At 38.4% G+C, this 15927-nt stretch overlaps 1 protein-coding gene across 1 annotated transcript in view; it reads left to right on the top strand.

Annotated features, from left to right (window-relative positions):
* Window positions 1-15474, top strand: part of NDC1 (NDC1 transmembrane nucleoporin) — a 47662-nt gene extending 32188 nt beyond the window's left edge. Inside the window, exons 17-18 of the mRNA XM_059374809.1 lie at window positions 10022-10182; window positions 12836-15474. Of these exons, the coding sequence (XP_059230792.1) occupies window positions 10022-10182; window positions 12836-12899 (225 nt within the window). The 3' untranslated portion in view covers window positions 12900-15474. The remainder of the gene's footprint in view (window positions 1-10021; window positions 10183-12835) is intronic.
* Window positions 15475-15927: the final 453 nt, after the last annotated feature.

The following is a 15927-nucleotide window of genomic DNA, read 5'->3' as shown; positions in this document are numbered from 1 at the left end:
CTTTGTTAATAATAATTTTATAGAATAGAAAAAGGAAGTTACTAACCCTCTGGTATTAATAAGATTATTTAGGATATTAGGATTCTGTTCAGTGATATAAATTTGGTTCCTTACACAACTTACAGCTACTAAAAGTGACCTGTAGTTATCTATGCAGATAAATGTTACCTATTGGCCAGAGGCTCAAAAGGATAGAGCTGAGCCTGGTGGATCCCTGCTGCCAGACTGGGTGCACAGTTTTAAAGTGGTAGATCCTTTTAGTCCTAGATCTAAAAACAGAGAAAACCTGTTTCTTGCCTTTGAACAGGCTGCCTTTCCTGACTTCATGTTGGGTGCCTCATCACTGTAGCTGTAAGTCAGATGAGAAATAGGAACACTGTGTGCCGGAAGCATCTTGAGGTGGGAGCTGGGCTGCACACTATTTTTCTGGGGCAGTGGTGTTGAAGTAGGTTGAAAGGAGGGCAGTTGGTGCATCTCTGGGTCTTGGGAAGCCTGAAAAGAAGACATGTTTTGCTGTTCCTTTCTTCAACTCTCAATTTATTTTACCTCTTAGAAAGTTTTACCCATCAAAGCCAGTGATTTGTGTTTTTCCCCCTTTGAATTCTTTCTGTGCTCACTTTCTCATGTACCTTTTTAAGACATGTGGGAACACGTGAATAGTTTTATTATTCATACTCTTACCCAGCTACCTTTCTGTAATGAAAGAATTTCCTAGTATTTTGCACACCACCTAACAATCGCCTTGCCTAACCACACTGTCGGGTTCCCAGGCTTTGGGTGTATCTTTGACATTCATAGCAGAGTTTGTTTTTCATCATGCTGCCAGTGTAGTTTATAATAAAATAATAATAGTAGTTTATAGTCTATGGACTGATTTCTTCTTATATTTTATTTTATTTTATTTTTTAAATTAGGAAGATTTAATTTTAAATTCTCTAAATACCAAACTTCTGGGATTTTTTATTTTTTAAATTTTATTAAACTTTTTAAATTCAAGTATAATTAACATACAGTGTTATTAGTTTAAGGTTTACAATATAATGATCCAAGAGTTCTATACATTGCTCATTGCTCATATAATATGTGTACTCTTAATTCCCTTCATCTGTTTCACCAATTCCCTCACCAGCCTCCCTCTGGCAACCACCAGTTTGTTCTCCATAGCTAAGAGTCTGTTGGGGTTTTTTGTTTGTCTCTTTTTTCTTTGTTTTATTCTTTTTTTTTTTTTTTTAAGATCTTATTTATTTATTAGAGAGAGAGAGAGAGAGAAAAGAGAGCAGTGGGAGGGGCAGAGGGACAGGAAGAAACAGACTCTGCCCATAGTTGGGAGCCTGACTCCAGGCTTGATCCCAGGACCTGAGCTGAAGGCAGATGCTTAACTAAGCCATCCGGGCACCCCTTGTTTGTTTTGTTTCTCAAATCTGACCTCACTCTTGTCCAAATGGCTAAAATGACAAGCACAAGAAGTAACAAGTGTTAGCGAGAATTTGGAAAAAAAGAAGCCCTTGTGCACTGTTGATGGGAATACAAACTGGTGCGGCCACTCTGGAAAACAGTATGGAGGTACCTCAAAACATTAAAAATAGAATGACCATATGATGCAGTAATTCCACTACTGGGTATTCACTCAAAGAAAATGAAAACACTAATTTGAAAAGGTATATGCACCCCTATGTATATTGTATTATTTACAACAGCCAAAATACGGAAGCAACCTAAGTTTCTGTCCATAGATGAATGGTTAAAGAAGATGTGGGGACACAAACACACATTCACACCCACACACAGGAATATCACTCAGCTATAAAAAAGAATGAGATCTTGTCATTTGGAACAACATGGATAGATCTAGAGAGTATTATGCTAAATGACATTCAGAGGAAGACAAATGCTATATGATTTCACTCATACCATTCTTGGTTGTTTTTTTGTTTTTGTTTTTGTTTTTGTTTTATCCTCATAACTGTCTTGTAAAGGAAGTAGGACGGAGATATTTAGGCCTGTTTTACAGATGAGGGAAGCTTGGGAGCATGGTGACATACTTCAGGTCTCACATACAAGTCTCGTAGATGGCAGAGCTAGGATTTGACCCTGAGCTGTTTGCAGGGCATTAGCAGTGGAGAACCTTGGGTTTGAAGGCTCCGAGACCCTTGACCAATCTTCTCTTATATGTCATAGTTCATTCTTTGTTCCGCTAGATTCGTGTGCTGCTCTACCTAACGTACTATAGGATTGTGTCTGTCTCAAAAAGTCTATATCTATTGATATGCCTTATCCAGGATCATGCTCAGTGAATGGTAGAGGCAGATTTGAAAACTAGGCTTTCAGGGCGCCTGGGTGGCTCAGTGGGTTAAGCCGCTGCCTTCGGCTCAGGTCATGATCTCAGGGTCCTGGGATCGAGTCCCTCATGGGGCTCTCTGCTCAGCAGGGAGCTTGCTTCCTCCTCTCTCTCTCTGCCTGCCTCTCTGCCTCCTTGTGATTTCTATCTGTCAAATAAATAAATCTTTAAAAAAAACAAAACTAGGCTTTCAGACCCCAAGTCCTTTGCCTCTGTGAGGGCTTGGAGAGGTATACATTTCTTAACCTCCTTTCCTAAGATGGAATGGCAGTGTGTCAGAAGGACCAGAGATAGAGCTACAGTCAGTTCTACTTGTGTCTACATCCTGGTTCCTACTATTCCCTAGCTCTGCAACCTTGGAAAAATGTTTATCATATTTCATTGAGTCCAGGATATCATTAATTAGAAGATACAGCTCCAACTCAGAAATTATAAAATGGGGGGGGGGAGTATGTTATATAACCAATAAATACAGGAATCTCTAAATGTCAGCATTTGTATTTGGAAATTGGAGGGAGTGATAACAGTACTTACCTCATCCCTGACAACAGGGATGTGAATTCTGAATGAGATCATCTCTGTAAAGCACCCAAGGTACCTGTCCCATATTAAGTGCCAGCAAATATAAGCTTTTATTACTTTGTTATTATTACCATGTTGTACAACACTGTTCTTATAGTGTACAGGAGAAAAGGTCTTTCAAGATTTAAAAAAAGTATTACAGTCAGTACTGTAAGCAAACTTGAGCACTGGGTGTTGAATGTAAGCAATGAACCACTAACATCTACTCCGGAAACCAATATTGCACTGTATGTTAGTGAACAAATTTAAATTTAAGTAAAAAAAATACTGTAAGCAAGCATTCCAAGAGACACAGTGTCGAGCAGCTGCCCAGTTCAAGTCCAGCCTCCAGTACTTTCTTAGTAACCTAGGGTAACTTATGAAATATCTTTTAGATCAGTGTCTTCATCTTTAAAGATTTTATTTATTTATTTGACAGACAGAGATCATAAGCAGGCAGAGAGGCAGACAGAGAGAGAAAGGGAAGCAGGCTCCCCGCTGAGCAGAGAGCCCGATGTTGGGCTCGATCCCAGGACCCTGGGAGCATGACCTGACCTGAAGGCAGAGGCTTTAACCCACTGAGCCACCCAGGCACCCTTTTGTGTCTTCATCTTTAAAATGTAGCACCTTGCAGGGTTATTATGAAGGTTAGAGATAATATCTGTAAAAAGCCTGGAGTGGTGTCTGGCCAACTTATCAGCTGCCTGGCAATTATCTAATGGTTACCATGTGCTAAGATACAGAATAGAAAAAGACAGACCTGGTTCCTGCCCTTTAGGAGCTTACAGAGTATAAAACAGATTATTGACAAAAAGGAATAATTAACTACAATTATAATAAGTACCACAATGTACAGAAATGCAGGATGATCAGAGAACCTAAGAGAGGTATGCAATACATAGCAGATGCTAATATTATAAAAACATCTCATTAAATGGAATGGTTGTGATGTTCGCATGATGGCTTTGTTAGCAAATTATTTTACTATTTAAATGAAATTACATACATAAAGCAGTTAACTCAGTTTCTGGCACACAGTAACCGCAATCAGCAAATGTAGCTATCAGCATCGTCATCTAATATTTTTATTATTTTGTAGCTGTGGTTCTTGCCAGGGGTGGTTTTGCTTCCCAGGAGACTTTGGGCAACGTCTGGAGACATTGTGATGGGCACAGAGAAAGGGAGGGCTACTGGCATCTGTTGTGTGGAGACCATGGATGCTGCTAAATGGCCTGTAATGTGCAGAGCAGCTGCCACAACAGAGAATCACCCAGTCCAAAATGTCAGTAGTACTGAGATTGAGAAACTCTGCTCTGCAGTCATGATTCCCATTAAGGAAATTCCATTACAAAGCTGTTATCCTTGCCAATTGTTTGGGATTCTGGCTTTAGTGGAATAAGCCGTTGTTTTAACTGGGTTATAAGTAGGATCCTTGAGACCAGGAAATTTGAAAGCTCTGTACAGTGGACATTTGTTAATGACACTGACAGATAAATACTCAAAGGATAGCAACTGCGGTTTTATCTTCATTTGGCTTTTGCGTATTTAGTACTGCATATAAATCCAAATGGGCCCAAAGTGCCCATTTTCATAGGATAGCCCTTTTTTAGGCTTCTGTAAGGGCTAAGGTAAGGCCTTCTTGGAATTTTTAACTTTTCCTGAGGAGTGTATTGTTCAGTAGTATACTGTACTCACCACTTACCCTTTTAATTATTTGGGGTAATCCTTAACTAGGTATTTGAGATCCCAGTGATGTGATCTGAGTCCTCAGGCCAGGAACCATGTGTGGCGCATAAAATGAGTGCTCAGAGATACTTGTTTAAACTCACAGCTAATTGAGTACTTCAGTTCTGACCATGGGGCACATCATTAAGTATTACAAACTGGTGTTTCTTAGATTTAAGTTATTCATTTAAGACTTTCATAGTTTTTGCTGTAACTGTTTACTAACCATATATTATTATAATTTTAGTCATATGCCACCTGAACTATTATTTTCTTAGTACTTTAAGTCTTTTTTTTTTTTAAGATTTTATTTTTTATTTGACAGACAGAGATGACAAGTAGGCAGAAAGGCAGGCAGAGAGAGAGGAGGAAGCAGATTCCCTGCTAAGCAGAGAGCCTGATGTGGGGCTCGATCCCAAGACCCTGAGATCATGACCTGAGCTGAAGGCAGAGGCTTTAACCCACTGAGCCACCCAGGTGCCCCAAGTCTTTTTTTTTTTTTTTAAGATTTCATTTATTTATTTATTTGTCAGAGAGAGAGAGAGAGAGAACGAGCGCACGCACAAGCAGGCAGAATAGTAGGCAGAGGCAGAGAAAGAAGCAGGCTCACTGCTAAGTAAGGAGCCCGATGTGGGACTCGATCCCAGGACCCTGGGATCATGACCTTGAGCTGAAGGCAGTGGCTTAACCAACTGAGCCACCCAGGTGCCCCTTAAGTCGTTCATTTTTAACTTAAATTTATTTAAAAGGAAATTTTATATCACTTTTGTAAAAGGACAACTAACTTGAGTTGCTACAAATAGAATATAGGTGTACTGTTCCTTATCTCATACCTTAGGAAATATTTCAAAATTCAGATTTTAAAAATTTTAAGAATATAACATTGTATATATACTATATATTACATAATACTCCTACTGGAATCTGGGGTAGAGTCCCTTTAATTAGATACATTAATATTTTCACCAGTGAAATATCTGAGTATTCATAGTAAGTGAAATTAAGTGAAATAAAGACTAAACAGCCCGTGACAGCTCAGGTCAGGCTTTACTGCTCGATGAGGTCAGGTCAGCTTTTGCCACCAAAACAGTACAGAAGTTTTTGTTTTCAGGACTTTTTTGGATTTCATTATTAAGGATAAGACAAAGTGAGAAAAGACAGTAAGTGAAAGCTCTAGCTAGTTGATACCGCTGTTTGCTGAAGTCCCTGAACCTGAAACCTGTTTATCCTTTGTCATAAAAGGAGATTAAGGAGGATGTGGACATACCAGCTCCAGACTCAGACTTTTTCTTCCTCATTTAACTCTGTATCCTTAGGGTCTGTTGTTCCTTACTCATTTTTTTTGCATTTCTTGTTTGAGCTGTTCTAACTATTTGTAGGAGCTGATGTCTTGTGACTTTTATTCTTAGAGGTCTTTTGAACAAAGAGAAGAAACAACTCAATAAAATTCATTCTTTTGCATTTACCCTTAGGACCCTTTTAAAATCTAAGATGTATTTTGGAATCTTAGTGATTTTCCATTTCCAGTATCTTGAGACAGTTTACTCTTTGATCATCCTAGGAAATTATTTCATCAGTTATTTCCAACTGTGGTAAAAAGACCAACGAGAAAACAGGAGAATGATGAAATCACATAGTATTACGTCATCTTTCAAGAAAAGGCCTAGATACACATTTTTATAGTTTTTTTTTTAATTTTAAGCTTTCATTGAATATGGTTGCTAATTCAGAATCTTAAAATCTTTTGTTCACACTGGTAATGGGAAGACAATTGCCAGTATGTTCAGTAATTATTTAGGTAAATCAGAACAATGCAAATAGAACTCTAGACAGCCCTGTCAAATCAAAATATAATACAATACATTTGTGTAACTTTAAATTTTTCTAGGAGTTACATTAAAAAAATACAGATGAGGGCATCTGGGTGTCTTAGTTGTTAGGCGTCTGCCTTCAGCTCAGGTCATGATCCCAGAGTCCTGGGATCGAGCTCCGCATGGGGCTCCCTGCTCAGCGGGAAGCCTGCTTCTCCCTTTCCCACTCCCCTTGCTTCTGTTCCCTCTCTCTCTGTCTCTCTCTCTCTCTCAAATAAGTAAATAAAATCTTTAAAAAAAAATACAGATGAGGTTAATTTTAATGATATATTTTATTTAATTCAGTAAATCTACAGTATTTTAATTTATCATGTAATCAATACACAATTACTAATGAGATAATCTCTACATATTTTTTAACACCTAAGTCTTCAAGGTCTGATATGTATTTTTCACTTAAAAGCATATCTCAGTTGAGAGCTGCCACATTTCAGGTGCTTAGTAGCTACATGTATCTCAGTGGCTACTATACTGTATAGCACTGCTCTAGATTTTAATGGTGATCATGTAAGAGGAATTTCAGACTATGAATCTTCAGATGATAATATTCTAGGTATATTTCCTCAAACTCCAGTATAAATGACAGAACAATGTATTTTTTAGGAGAAAAAGGAAATATTCCCATCCAGTAAGTCATTCAAGAGGAAAGACTTGTCTGACAATATTTTATAATAAGAACCTGTGAATCATCCCACTTGGTCGAAAGTACATGTGATAGTATTGTTTCATTTTTTGTGATATGTTACACCAAAATTTACTTTATATGGTTTATAAGTGGATAAGTGCTAAAGGTATACAAAGGTGTATACAAAGGTAATTGGAAGGAAATAAATGATATTGAAATGAAAAAACTCACTGGATTGGTCATTGAATTTTTCTTTATAAACCTAAGGATGAAAAGTTTTCCGGTTATGGTACAAGGAAAATGGCTAGTCTTTCTTCAACAAAATTATGAGCTGTCAAAAGTTTTTATTTATTTTTTATTTAAATTTTTAAAAAAGATTTTATTTATTTATTTGACAGAGGTGACAAGTAGGTAGAGAGGCAGGCAGAGAGAGGGGGAAGCAGGCTCCCTGATGAGAAGAGAGCCCAATGCAGGGCTCAATCCCAGGACCCTGGGATCATGACCTGAGCCGAAGGCAGAGGCTTTAACCCACTGAGCCACTCAGGCACCCCTGTCAAAAGTTTTTTAAAATATTGCATTTTGATGATATCATTCTTCTGGTAAATTTTTTATAAGATAACCTTAAATTATAAAAATGATCTATTGGACCCAGGTGGTAAATGATGATGACTATTTTTCCTTGTCTGATGAGGGTTTGCCAGAAAGTTTACAAGAAAAATTGAAAAGGAAGTAACTTTATCCATTATGATTCAGTGTTATCTAATGTTGCTTAAGTGTGTCACTGAATACCACCTCCCATACTGTCTAAAATGATCTCAAATATGTCCCAGTCTTGGGAAATACTCTTATAAGTTACTACTGAAAGAATAAATAATTGGACTTGAACTTGTCATTGCAAACTGAACACACGCATTAAATCTTGTTCCTTCCCCGCAAAGCTCTGCTAAACTACAGTAAAAGGACTTTTAAAAAGACATAAATCCATAAACAGGAGAGGAGACAACAGCAACAGAGTCTTCAAAGCTGGAGAGCAGATGGTTGAGATAACTAACTTAACAGATCTCAGAGGCAAATCTGAAATCAGTAGTGGGACAGGCACCAAGTGCCTCTGGAACCGAGGGTGAAGGGACAGGTACCAGAATAAGGATAGCTCAGAGCTGTTTGAAAATCGGTTAGATCCCTAGGTTCTCTGCTACTGGTGCTTCTCCCTCCAGCAGTTGAGGTTTATCCTTCAGAGAGGGTAGAACACTGGGGGCTCTGGGCTGGCAGCATTGTGAGTAGATAACAACAGAGACACAGTTGTGGGTCTTGTTTGAAAAGCACAGGGCACAGGCCCTCCAGACAGTGTACTGGAAAACTCTTCTCTGGGAACTCTGACTAATCCAAGAAGAAAAAGTTGACTGAGCTGGGCACCCACCCTAAAAAAAAACCCCATGCAGATCACCTGTTGTGAAGCCCGTTGTCGGTAATCTCTGTGTACTCAGGCTTGGGTCAGCTTTTTTAAGAGGTCCCACCCTCAGTCTCAAGCCAGGGATCACTAGATTTCTTAGTAGAATCTCTAACGCAGAAGATAGAGACCAAAGAAGCAAAGGAAGGGAAGAAAGAACCAAAATCAAAAAACCAAAACAATAAAAATCATCAAAATCCTCAGAAATAGAAGATGTTGCGTCCTTAAAACTAGGATGCTAAAATAAACAGGATCACTCAGATGATACAAAAGTGTTCTTGAAATTAAAAACTTGATGGCAGGGGTGTCTGGGTGGCTCAGTCATTAGGGTCTGCCTTCAGCTCAGGTCATGATCACAGGGTCCTGGGATCGAGCCCTGCATCGGACTCCCTGCTCGGTGGGAAGCCTACTTCTCCCTCTCTCACTCCCCCTGCTTCTGTTCCCTCTTGCTGTGTCTCTTTCTTTGTCAAATGAGTTTAAAAACAAGCAAACACAAACAAACAAAAAAAACTTGATGGCAGAAATCATTTTAAATGTTTTTAGTTCTTTTGGTGATTATATCCATAAGTATAAAGAATAGGCTTTTACTATTATTTCTTCTCCCTGTAGAAATGATCTTGCTATACTAGATTAATCCACTTAAACTTTTGTTTCTTCAGTTTTCCCTTTTTTAAATGTAGTTATATAGAAATTATATTGTTTACCTTGGACCTTTAAAAGATATACTTAAATCTCTTTATCAAGGACAAATAAAGTCAGTTCTCCCCACCTGTTCTTTTTTTTTTTTTTAAGATTTTATTTATTTATTTGATAGAGAGAGATCACAAGTAGATGGAGAGGCAGGTAGAGAGAGAGAGAGAGAGAGAGAGAGAGATGGAAGCAGGCTCCCTGCTGAGCAGAGAGCCCGATGCGGGACTCGATCCCAGGACACTGAGATCATGACCTGAGCTGAAGGCAGCAGCTTAACCCACTGAGCCACCCAGGCGCCCTCCCCACCTGTTCTTGCTCATAGATGCTTTATCATCTAGAAATGAAAAGGAAAATAAGCTAGTTTAGTAAATAACTTGATTTACGTATAGTTTTGGTCTTGTCTCTCTTTTTACTGAGATCTATAATAGAAGTATTCTTAGTGGTCCCACACCATAAGCGGAGTAGGATATCTGTGTTTCACTTCCCAGCTTTGCTTTTTCAAGGCCATTGGAGTATAGCTCCTTTTTAGAGGATGGGTCTGGACTTTTCTCTGCAAACTGCTGTTGGGGCTGAACCTCCATTGTGTTGTATCTCAGACTGTTCTTTGTTTGCCCCCCCAACTTCTGATTGTGATCCAGAATAAATGTTGTATGATGTGTGTATCTCTGTCCATCTATTTTAAATAAAATCTCCTTAATCCTTTGGACTAATGGCTTCCTTGATATTCTGAACTATTTTCTTTCTTTCTTTCTTTTTTGATCTAGGCAGTGGACAAGTACTTCAAGCTTCCTCACGCTTCCAGTAAACCGCCTCGGATTTCCGGAAGTCTTGTGGACACTTCTTATAAAACATTAAGATTTGCATTTAGAGCATCACTAAAAACTGCCATCTATCGAATAACTACTACATTTGGTGAACATCTGAAGTAAGTTTACCTGTTTTAATCCATGATAAGAATCCACTTTCGGGAGTTCCCTTGAGAAATAGATACGAGAATTATAAAGGCTCACATGTTGAACATGTTCTTTTGGGGCTTTCATGATTCCTACTGGGAATTAACAGTTTTGATTTAGTACTATTTATATTTTAAAATTGGGCCTGTCATACAAGCTTTGGGGCCTTCTTTCATACAGACAAAAAAGAGGATATAGAAAGTTAATAAAAGCAGTAAATGTAATTTCATTATATTCTATATAATTATGAATTATATAATTTTTTTAAATTACCAAAACACCCTTATGAGAGAAAAAAGGCAAAAAATGGAGTACCTTTACAGAAAAGCACATTAAAAATACTTCTGATATTACATCTTGGTTAGCTAGTTAAGACTTGGGGTGAGCAGAGTGTTCCATAAACGAGTCCTTGGTGCTTTGTGAATCATACTGGAAAAATAGTGACAGATCATAACACCTTCGGAAGCGGAACCGGAGAGAAAACCACAAATGCCAGACCTGTTTATATTTAGTTTCATTGATGTTTACTCCTTTCTTCTCATGAAACAATCTAGTTAGGCAGGATAAGGGATACAAGTTTATTAACTGTGTTTATCACAATTATAAATGAACTTTAGAAGACACAAGAGATTGCTTTTCCTGTATGCAGAACTATCAATAAATAGTTCAGAGCTTCCTCAAACTGCCTGATTTTAGAAACAGCAGGATATTTCCTTTTACTTCTGTAATACACAGCAGAAATAGTAGGTTTTTATGGAACACTTGGTTCTGTGTGGGAATGTAAAGAGCCCTGAAAGGTTTATTCACTTGTTTAAAAACAGACAAAATTTTATTGAGTGTCTTCTAGATCTATGTTCTCCAATATGATAGCTGCATATGGCAGTTTAAATTTAAATTAACTAAAAAGTCAGTGGGTCAGTCACACTGGCCATATTTTAAGTCCTCCATAACTACATATGGCTTGTGGCTGCCGTACTAGACGGCTCAGGTCTAGAACATTTTTGTCATTACAGGAAGTTTATTGCGACAGCACTGTTCTGGACAATACAGCTGAGCACTTTATCCATGTTCGTTTCATTTCCTTAAAGAGTCTTTGAAGTATAGAGGTTATCATAACCACACAGATGCAGAGACTGAGGCTCAAGAAGATGAAGGACTTGCCTAATAGCCCCATCTAGTTGGTGTTAGAACGGGAACCTGAAATCCGATCTTCCTACTCTTAAAACACCTCTTTTCCTTCCTGTGCCCAGGACTGCCTCTAAGATGTCAGGTGGGGGATGCTGGATGGCTGTGGAACCTGGAATATGTGTACTGAACAGGGAGAGGGGGCGCAGAGAGTTTTAGATACAAAAGGGGGATAAATGACTGATAAAAAAAAAATTAGGAGGATGAAATTCTGCCTTTGTTTCTTTTCTCTAAAACATGGAAGAGCCATGTTTTAAATTTGATGAGGTCAGCAGAGACTATTTTGTACGTCTGGGACAGTACAGTATGGTGGGAAAAAAAGATGTGGAGTTAAAACATTTTGATTTATGTCTAGTTACGTCATTAACTATCTGTGGTTGTGGTCAAGTTACCAAATGGTTTAACTTCCCAATGATTATGCAGAATCAGAATTCAGACTAAAATCCTTCTGACCCCAGAGCCTGTCCACTGGTGTCTGTACTATACTACTAGGCGGTGTTGTCTCCTTGACCTCTGGCTTTTTCACAAAAGGTCTATTTACCTCTGTTGACCCTCCTGTGGAAGAGGTGTGTCATCCCGCTTCACCAGTCCACACAGTAAAGTACTTGAAATGGTTCAATGGGAGGCAGCTGCAAGGTTGAATCTAGCAGAGATGTGTATTTGTAAGGCAATTGGGGATGATTTGTAGTGAAATTACTATAATAAGACTTTCTTGGGGCACTTTTAAAAGTGGTGACTCTCTGTAATCTGGAATTTTATCATTTAATAATACGTCTTCAACAGCCAGAAAACGAGAATCTTTGACTGTATTCGGTTTTTGCCCAAAAGTTTAGAAGGAAGTTATATACTAGTTTTGGGATATATTTGCTCTAATTTCATCAAGGTAGTGTACGTTAGTGGGGGCGAGTGTGGGGAGAGAACTCCATTTCCCCATCTGAGACACGACTACGTTCAAAGGGAGAACTAAATCTAAACCACCAAGCTGTTACCTTTGAAAACGATTAGTGGAGTCCATTGTGTTTTAACCAAACATTTTAGTTTAAAGGATTTTATATTAAAGGCAATTCAAATACTCCACAACTCAAAGATAATGTTGGAATCTGGTTTAAATAAAATAATAAAATCCAGAAAATCTGCTGCCAGGCCTGGAACTCTGCACAGCAGGTTCCACAGCAGAGCAGGTTCAAATCGATGCTTTCCCTTGTCAGTCTTAATTTGCTTTGGTCTTTTAGAAGGTAGAAGCATGCCGTTACTGAATGCAAGCCCTCCTCCTCATTAGATTAAGGAGGGTTTTCATCCAGCTTTCTCAGAAGTACTCAATAAGTGAAGATTTCTATTTGTTTTTAATTGTTTTGAAAAATATTGACTCTGTGCTCTGTGGTTCACTTAATATGCTTAATGTAAAATAAAGCTTATGCTTTGAATTTATGTTTCATTTAGTGCTGTGCAAGCATCTGCAGAACATCAGAAAAGACTTCAACAGTTCTTGGAGTTCAAAGAATAGCTCAGTAATATAAACTGTGTTCATTACACTGCTGATACAGCTACAGATGGGACAGTAAATGTTCAGCATTCTTGGATCAGAAGAAAATGGACTAATTAGATGCTTCCTTTGTCGTGGTGGTTGCTTTGAAAACTATACTTTAATGGGAGAAATCATGGAAAGAAATTCTCAACAGAATAACCGAAAACTGCCTTTTCTGTACCGATTGCTTTTTGTGTGTGTGGTATAATAAAATCTTTATTCAATTTTACAGAAGCCTCGATGGCAGTAAAAATGTCTCTAGCTTCTCTAGCTTAATAATAATAGCTGGAAAATTTTTAGAATTTACTTTTGAACTGAGTAGAGCCCGCTCAGAAGGTAAAATAGGTTGACTTGATTCACTCTTCCTAACTGTGCTCAGAAGTTTTAACTCTGTACACTTGAAATCCATAAGCCTTTTAAGAGTAGTTTCTGTTTACTGAAGAATAAAAGTGGTAACAGTGCAGAAAAATTCGCAGAAAAATTATTGTTTAAAGGACATATTTTGTTAATCTGGTAGGTTGTGTTTTTCTTTCCAGGGACAAATTAAATTTGCATGATTGTCCAAAAAAGATCTCAATTTACAGATGCTAACTCTATATAAAGGAATGTGGGAAAATTCAGTTCTTAAGTTACAAGATTAAACATTCACATTTGGTTTTCAAAAGAAGATTGACTGACAACTATGAATTTGTTTTGTATCATGCTAGTAAACAATAAGTATATGGGTATTTTCCCAAGTAGTTTTGCTTTCTTTTTCTGGAGCAAAACATTAAGTGATTGCAGAGGTTTTCAAGTGAGAGAAGAAGTTTTGCAACTAAAACCAGGAAACTTTCCCTTTTTCCTCTCCATTCCCCCAGCTCCCCCTTCATCTTCATTAGATCAAATTATTTGGTGAAGCTTGCTTGGCCTCACAGAGGGAGCAGCCTTTACTGTGTTAACTGGCTAATAAAAATATATTAGGAAAATCTTTACAACCAGAAACAACTTAGTCATCAAATAGCGAGTGAAACCAAAATGTCGGAGGGCTTACTGTACTTGGGAGTATGTTGTATGTCCCCAAAGTGAGAAGGTAATTTTATAATTGACTAGATCAACTTCTTTGGAGATGAAAGATAGGAAGTCCCACTGGTAAGTATTCACTGGACTGGCACTGCGCTGAAACGCTCCCTTGTAATTCTTTTCCTATTGTCTGTTCCCTCCCCTCTCCCCCAATTTCTTCTTTAAAATCAGCACAGTATTGTATATGAATCTTTAATGTGGTATGTATGTCTACCATTTGTCTGATTACTTGATGCATTATATCTTTATTCTTTTTGTTTGTTGCCCCTTCAGCCAGCTCATGCCAAATTATAAATGAATCCTGCTGGCCTTGAGTGTCTTCAGGAGGCAGTTCCCCGGTTGTCCGGCATTTGGAGTAGTTGGGCTAATTGCCGTTCCTTTGTTTCTTTCTCTGCTTTCTCTTCTTCCTCCCTCTCTTCCTCTTGCTTGCTTTCTTTCTTCTTCCCCCCCCTCTTTCTTTCTCTCTCTCCTTCTCTTTCTTCCTCCCTCCTTCTCTTTCTCTCCCTCTTTCTCTTTCTTGTCATCTGAAGTAGAGTACTCTCTTTTTTGAATATGAACTTGAATTTTGAATGTGGTAGTGTCTTGGAGATGACCAGAAGATTGTGGCGAGGTTGACTGAAAACTGTTGCGTTCCATGTTGTTGAGCTTTTTGTGTTCCACTCTTTGTGCTGCCCCTGGCTGAGGCATTTTGGGAGAAAAGGACTCTTAACCTTCTGCTTCCAATAAAGAAGAATTGTGCTATGTGACCCATTGGATTCCTGAGAATGACGATGGGATGATTCCTTTAATATCTGGCTCGGTTTGGGGTTTTGCATTCCCCATATACTTTGGGAAAAGATATATTTGATGAGCAATAGGAACACTTCTGAGGTGCTCAATCCTATTTTCTCTCAAGGGAATGTGCTGTGTACAAAATACAAGTCACATAATGTCCGCCTGCTGGAGATTTGGAAATTGCCTCCCCAAATCTGGATTGTATTTAGTTGAGAAGAGAGTCTGTTTCTTTTCCCCATTGTGTTGATAATCTACACACCATCTGCTGGGTAGGGTGTTGCTCAATCACCTGTTACCAAAGAGAGCTTCTCCTGTATACAAGGAAGAGGATCTTAGGAAGGCCAAGAGGAGGGAAGCATTTCCTTTGATGAAGCCACATCCTGCCTGTGAGCCTGCTGATGCTATAACATTGGCCTGAAAATTAGAGCATGTTCTTTAAAAGCTTTTCTCTGACTGTCAGTGCTAAGCATGGTTCTATCAGCTCTTGTATTGTTTGCTTGAGCTTATGAATTCACAGGTATGAATTCACATAGCATCTTTCCCGGGGAACTGGGCAACTGTCCTACAATAAACCACATACAGTTGAGTGGCTGTGGATAAGCCGGATTTGTTCCTTGGTGATTGTTTTGTATATCTTCCTGTAAATATGGTAATTTGTTTATATTTTTGTATATCACTGACACTGAATTGGGTAGAAAAATAAATTGACAGTTTTTCTGAACGGGACTATTACTTAAAATACGTGTATCCTCGAGTTCAATTATTTAATTTCTGGAGTGTGTGTGTTTCTTGAGCCATTTCAGTTTAGTCTCAGTTGGTTATAAAATTTGAAAAGGTTTAACTTCTTGAGAAATGCGGAGCTCTTGCCTCTAACTGAACTGATATGGTGGGTGACCTGTGTTCAGTAAGAACTAAGGAGCCTGAATTCTGAGGGTCTCTTTCTAAACAAAGGATGCGGTGCTGAAAGCCATCTCTTTTCGGGCCGGAGTAGTGTTTCTGAGTGGATCATATTCCCCCAGGCTAACAGTTATGTCTATCAGCTTTACTCTAATTAGTCTGAACTTCACCTCAACGTAGCTGAGGTGTTGCACGAAGGCCCTCAACTCCCTTTTTTGCTCTCCCAACCTATAGTCCTCTTTAAAACTAAAGAGCTTAAAACAAAAATAGTTTTAAT

The sequence above is a fragment of the Mustela nigripes genome, chromosome 14 (genome assembly GCF_022355385.1).
Source record: "Mustela nigripes isolate SB6536 chromosome 14, MUSNIG.SB6536, whole genome shotgun sequence".
In the NCBI taxonomy this organism is placed as follows: domain Eukaryota; kingdom Metazoa; phylum Chordata; class Mammalia; order Carnivora; family Mustelidae; genus Mustela; species Mustela nigripes.
The sequence above is the reverse complement of the archived record's forward strand: the minus strand, read 5'-3'. Positions and strand labels throughout refer to the sequence as shown.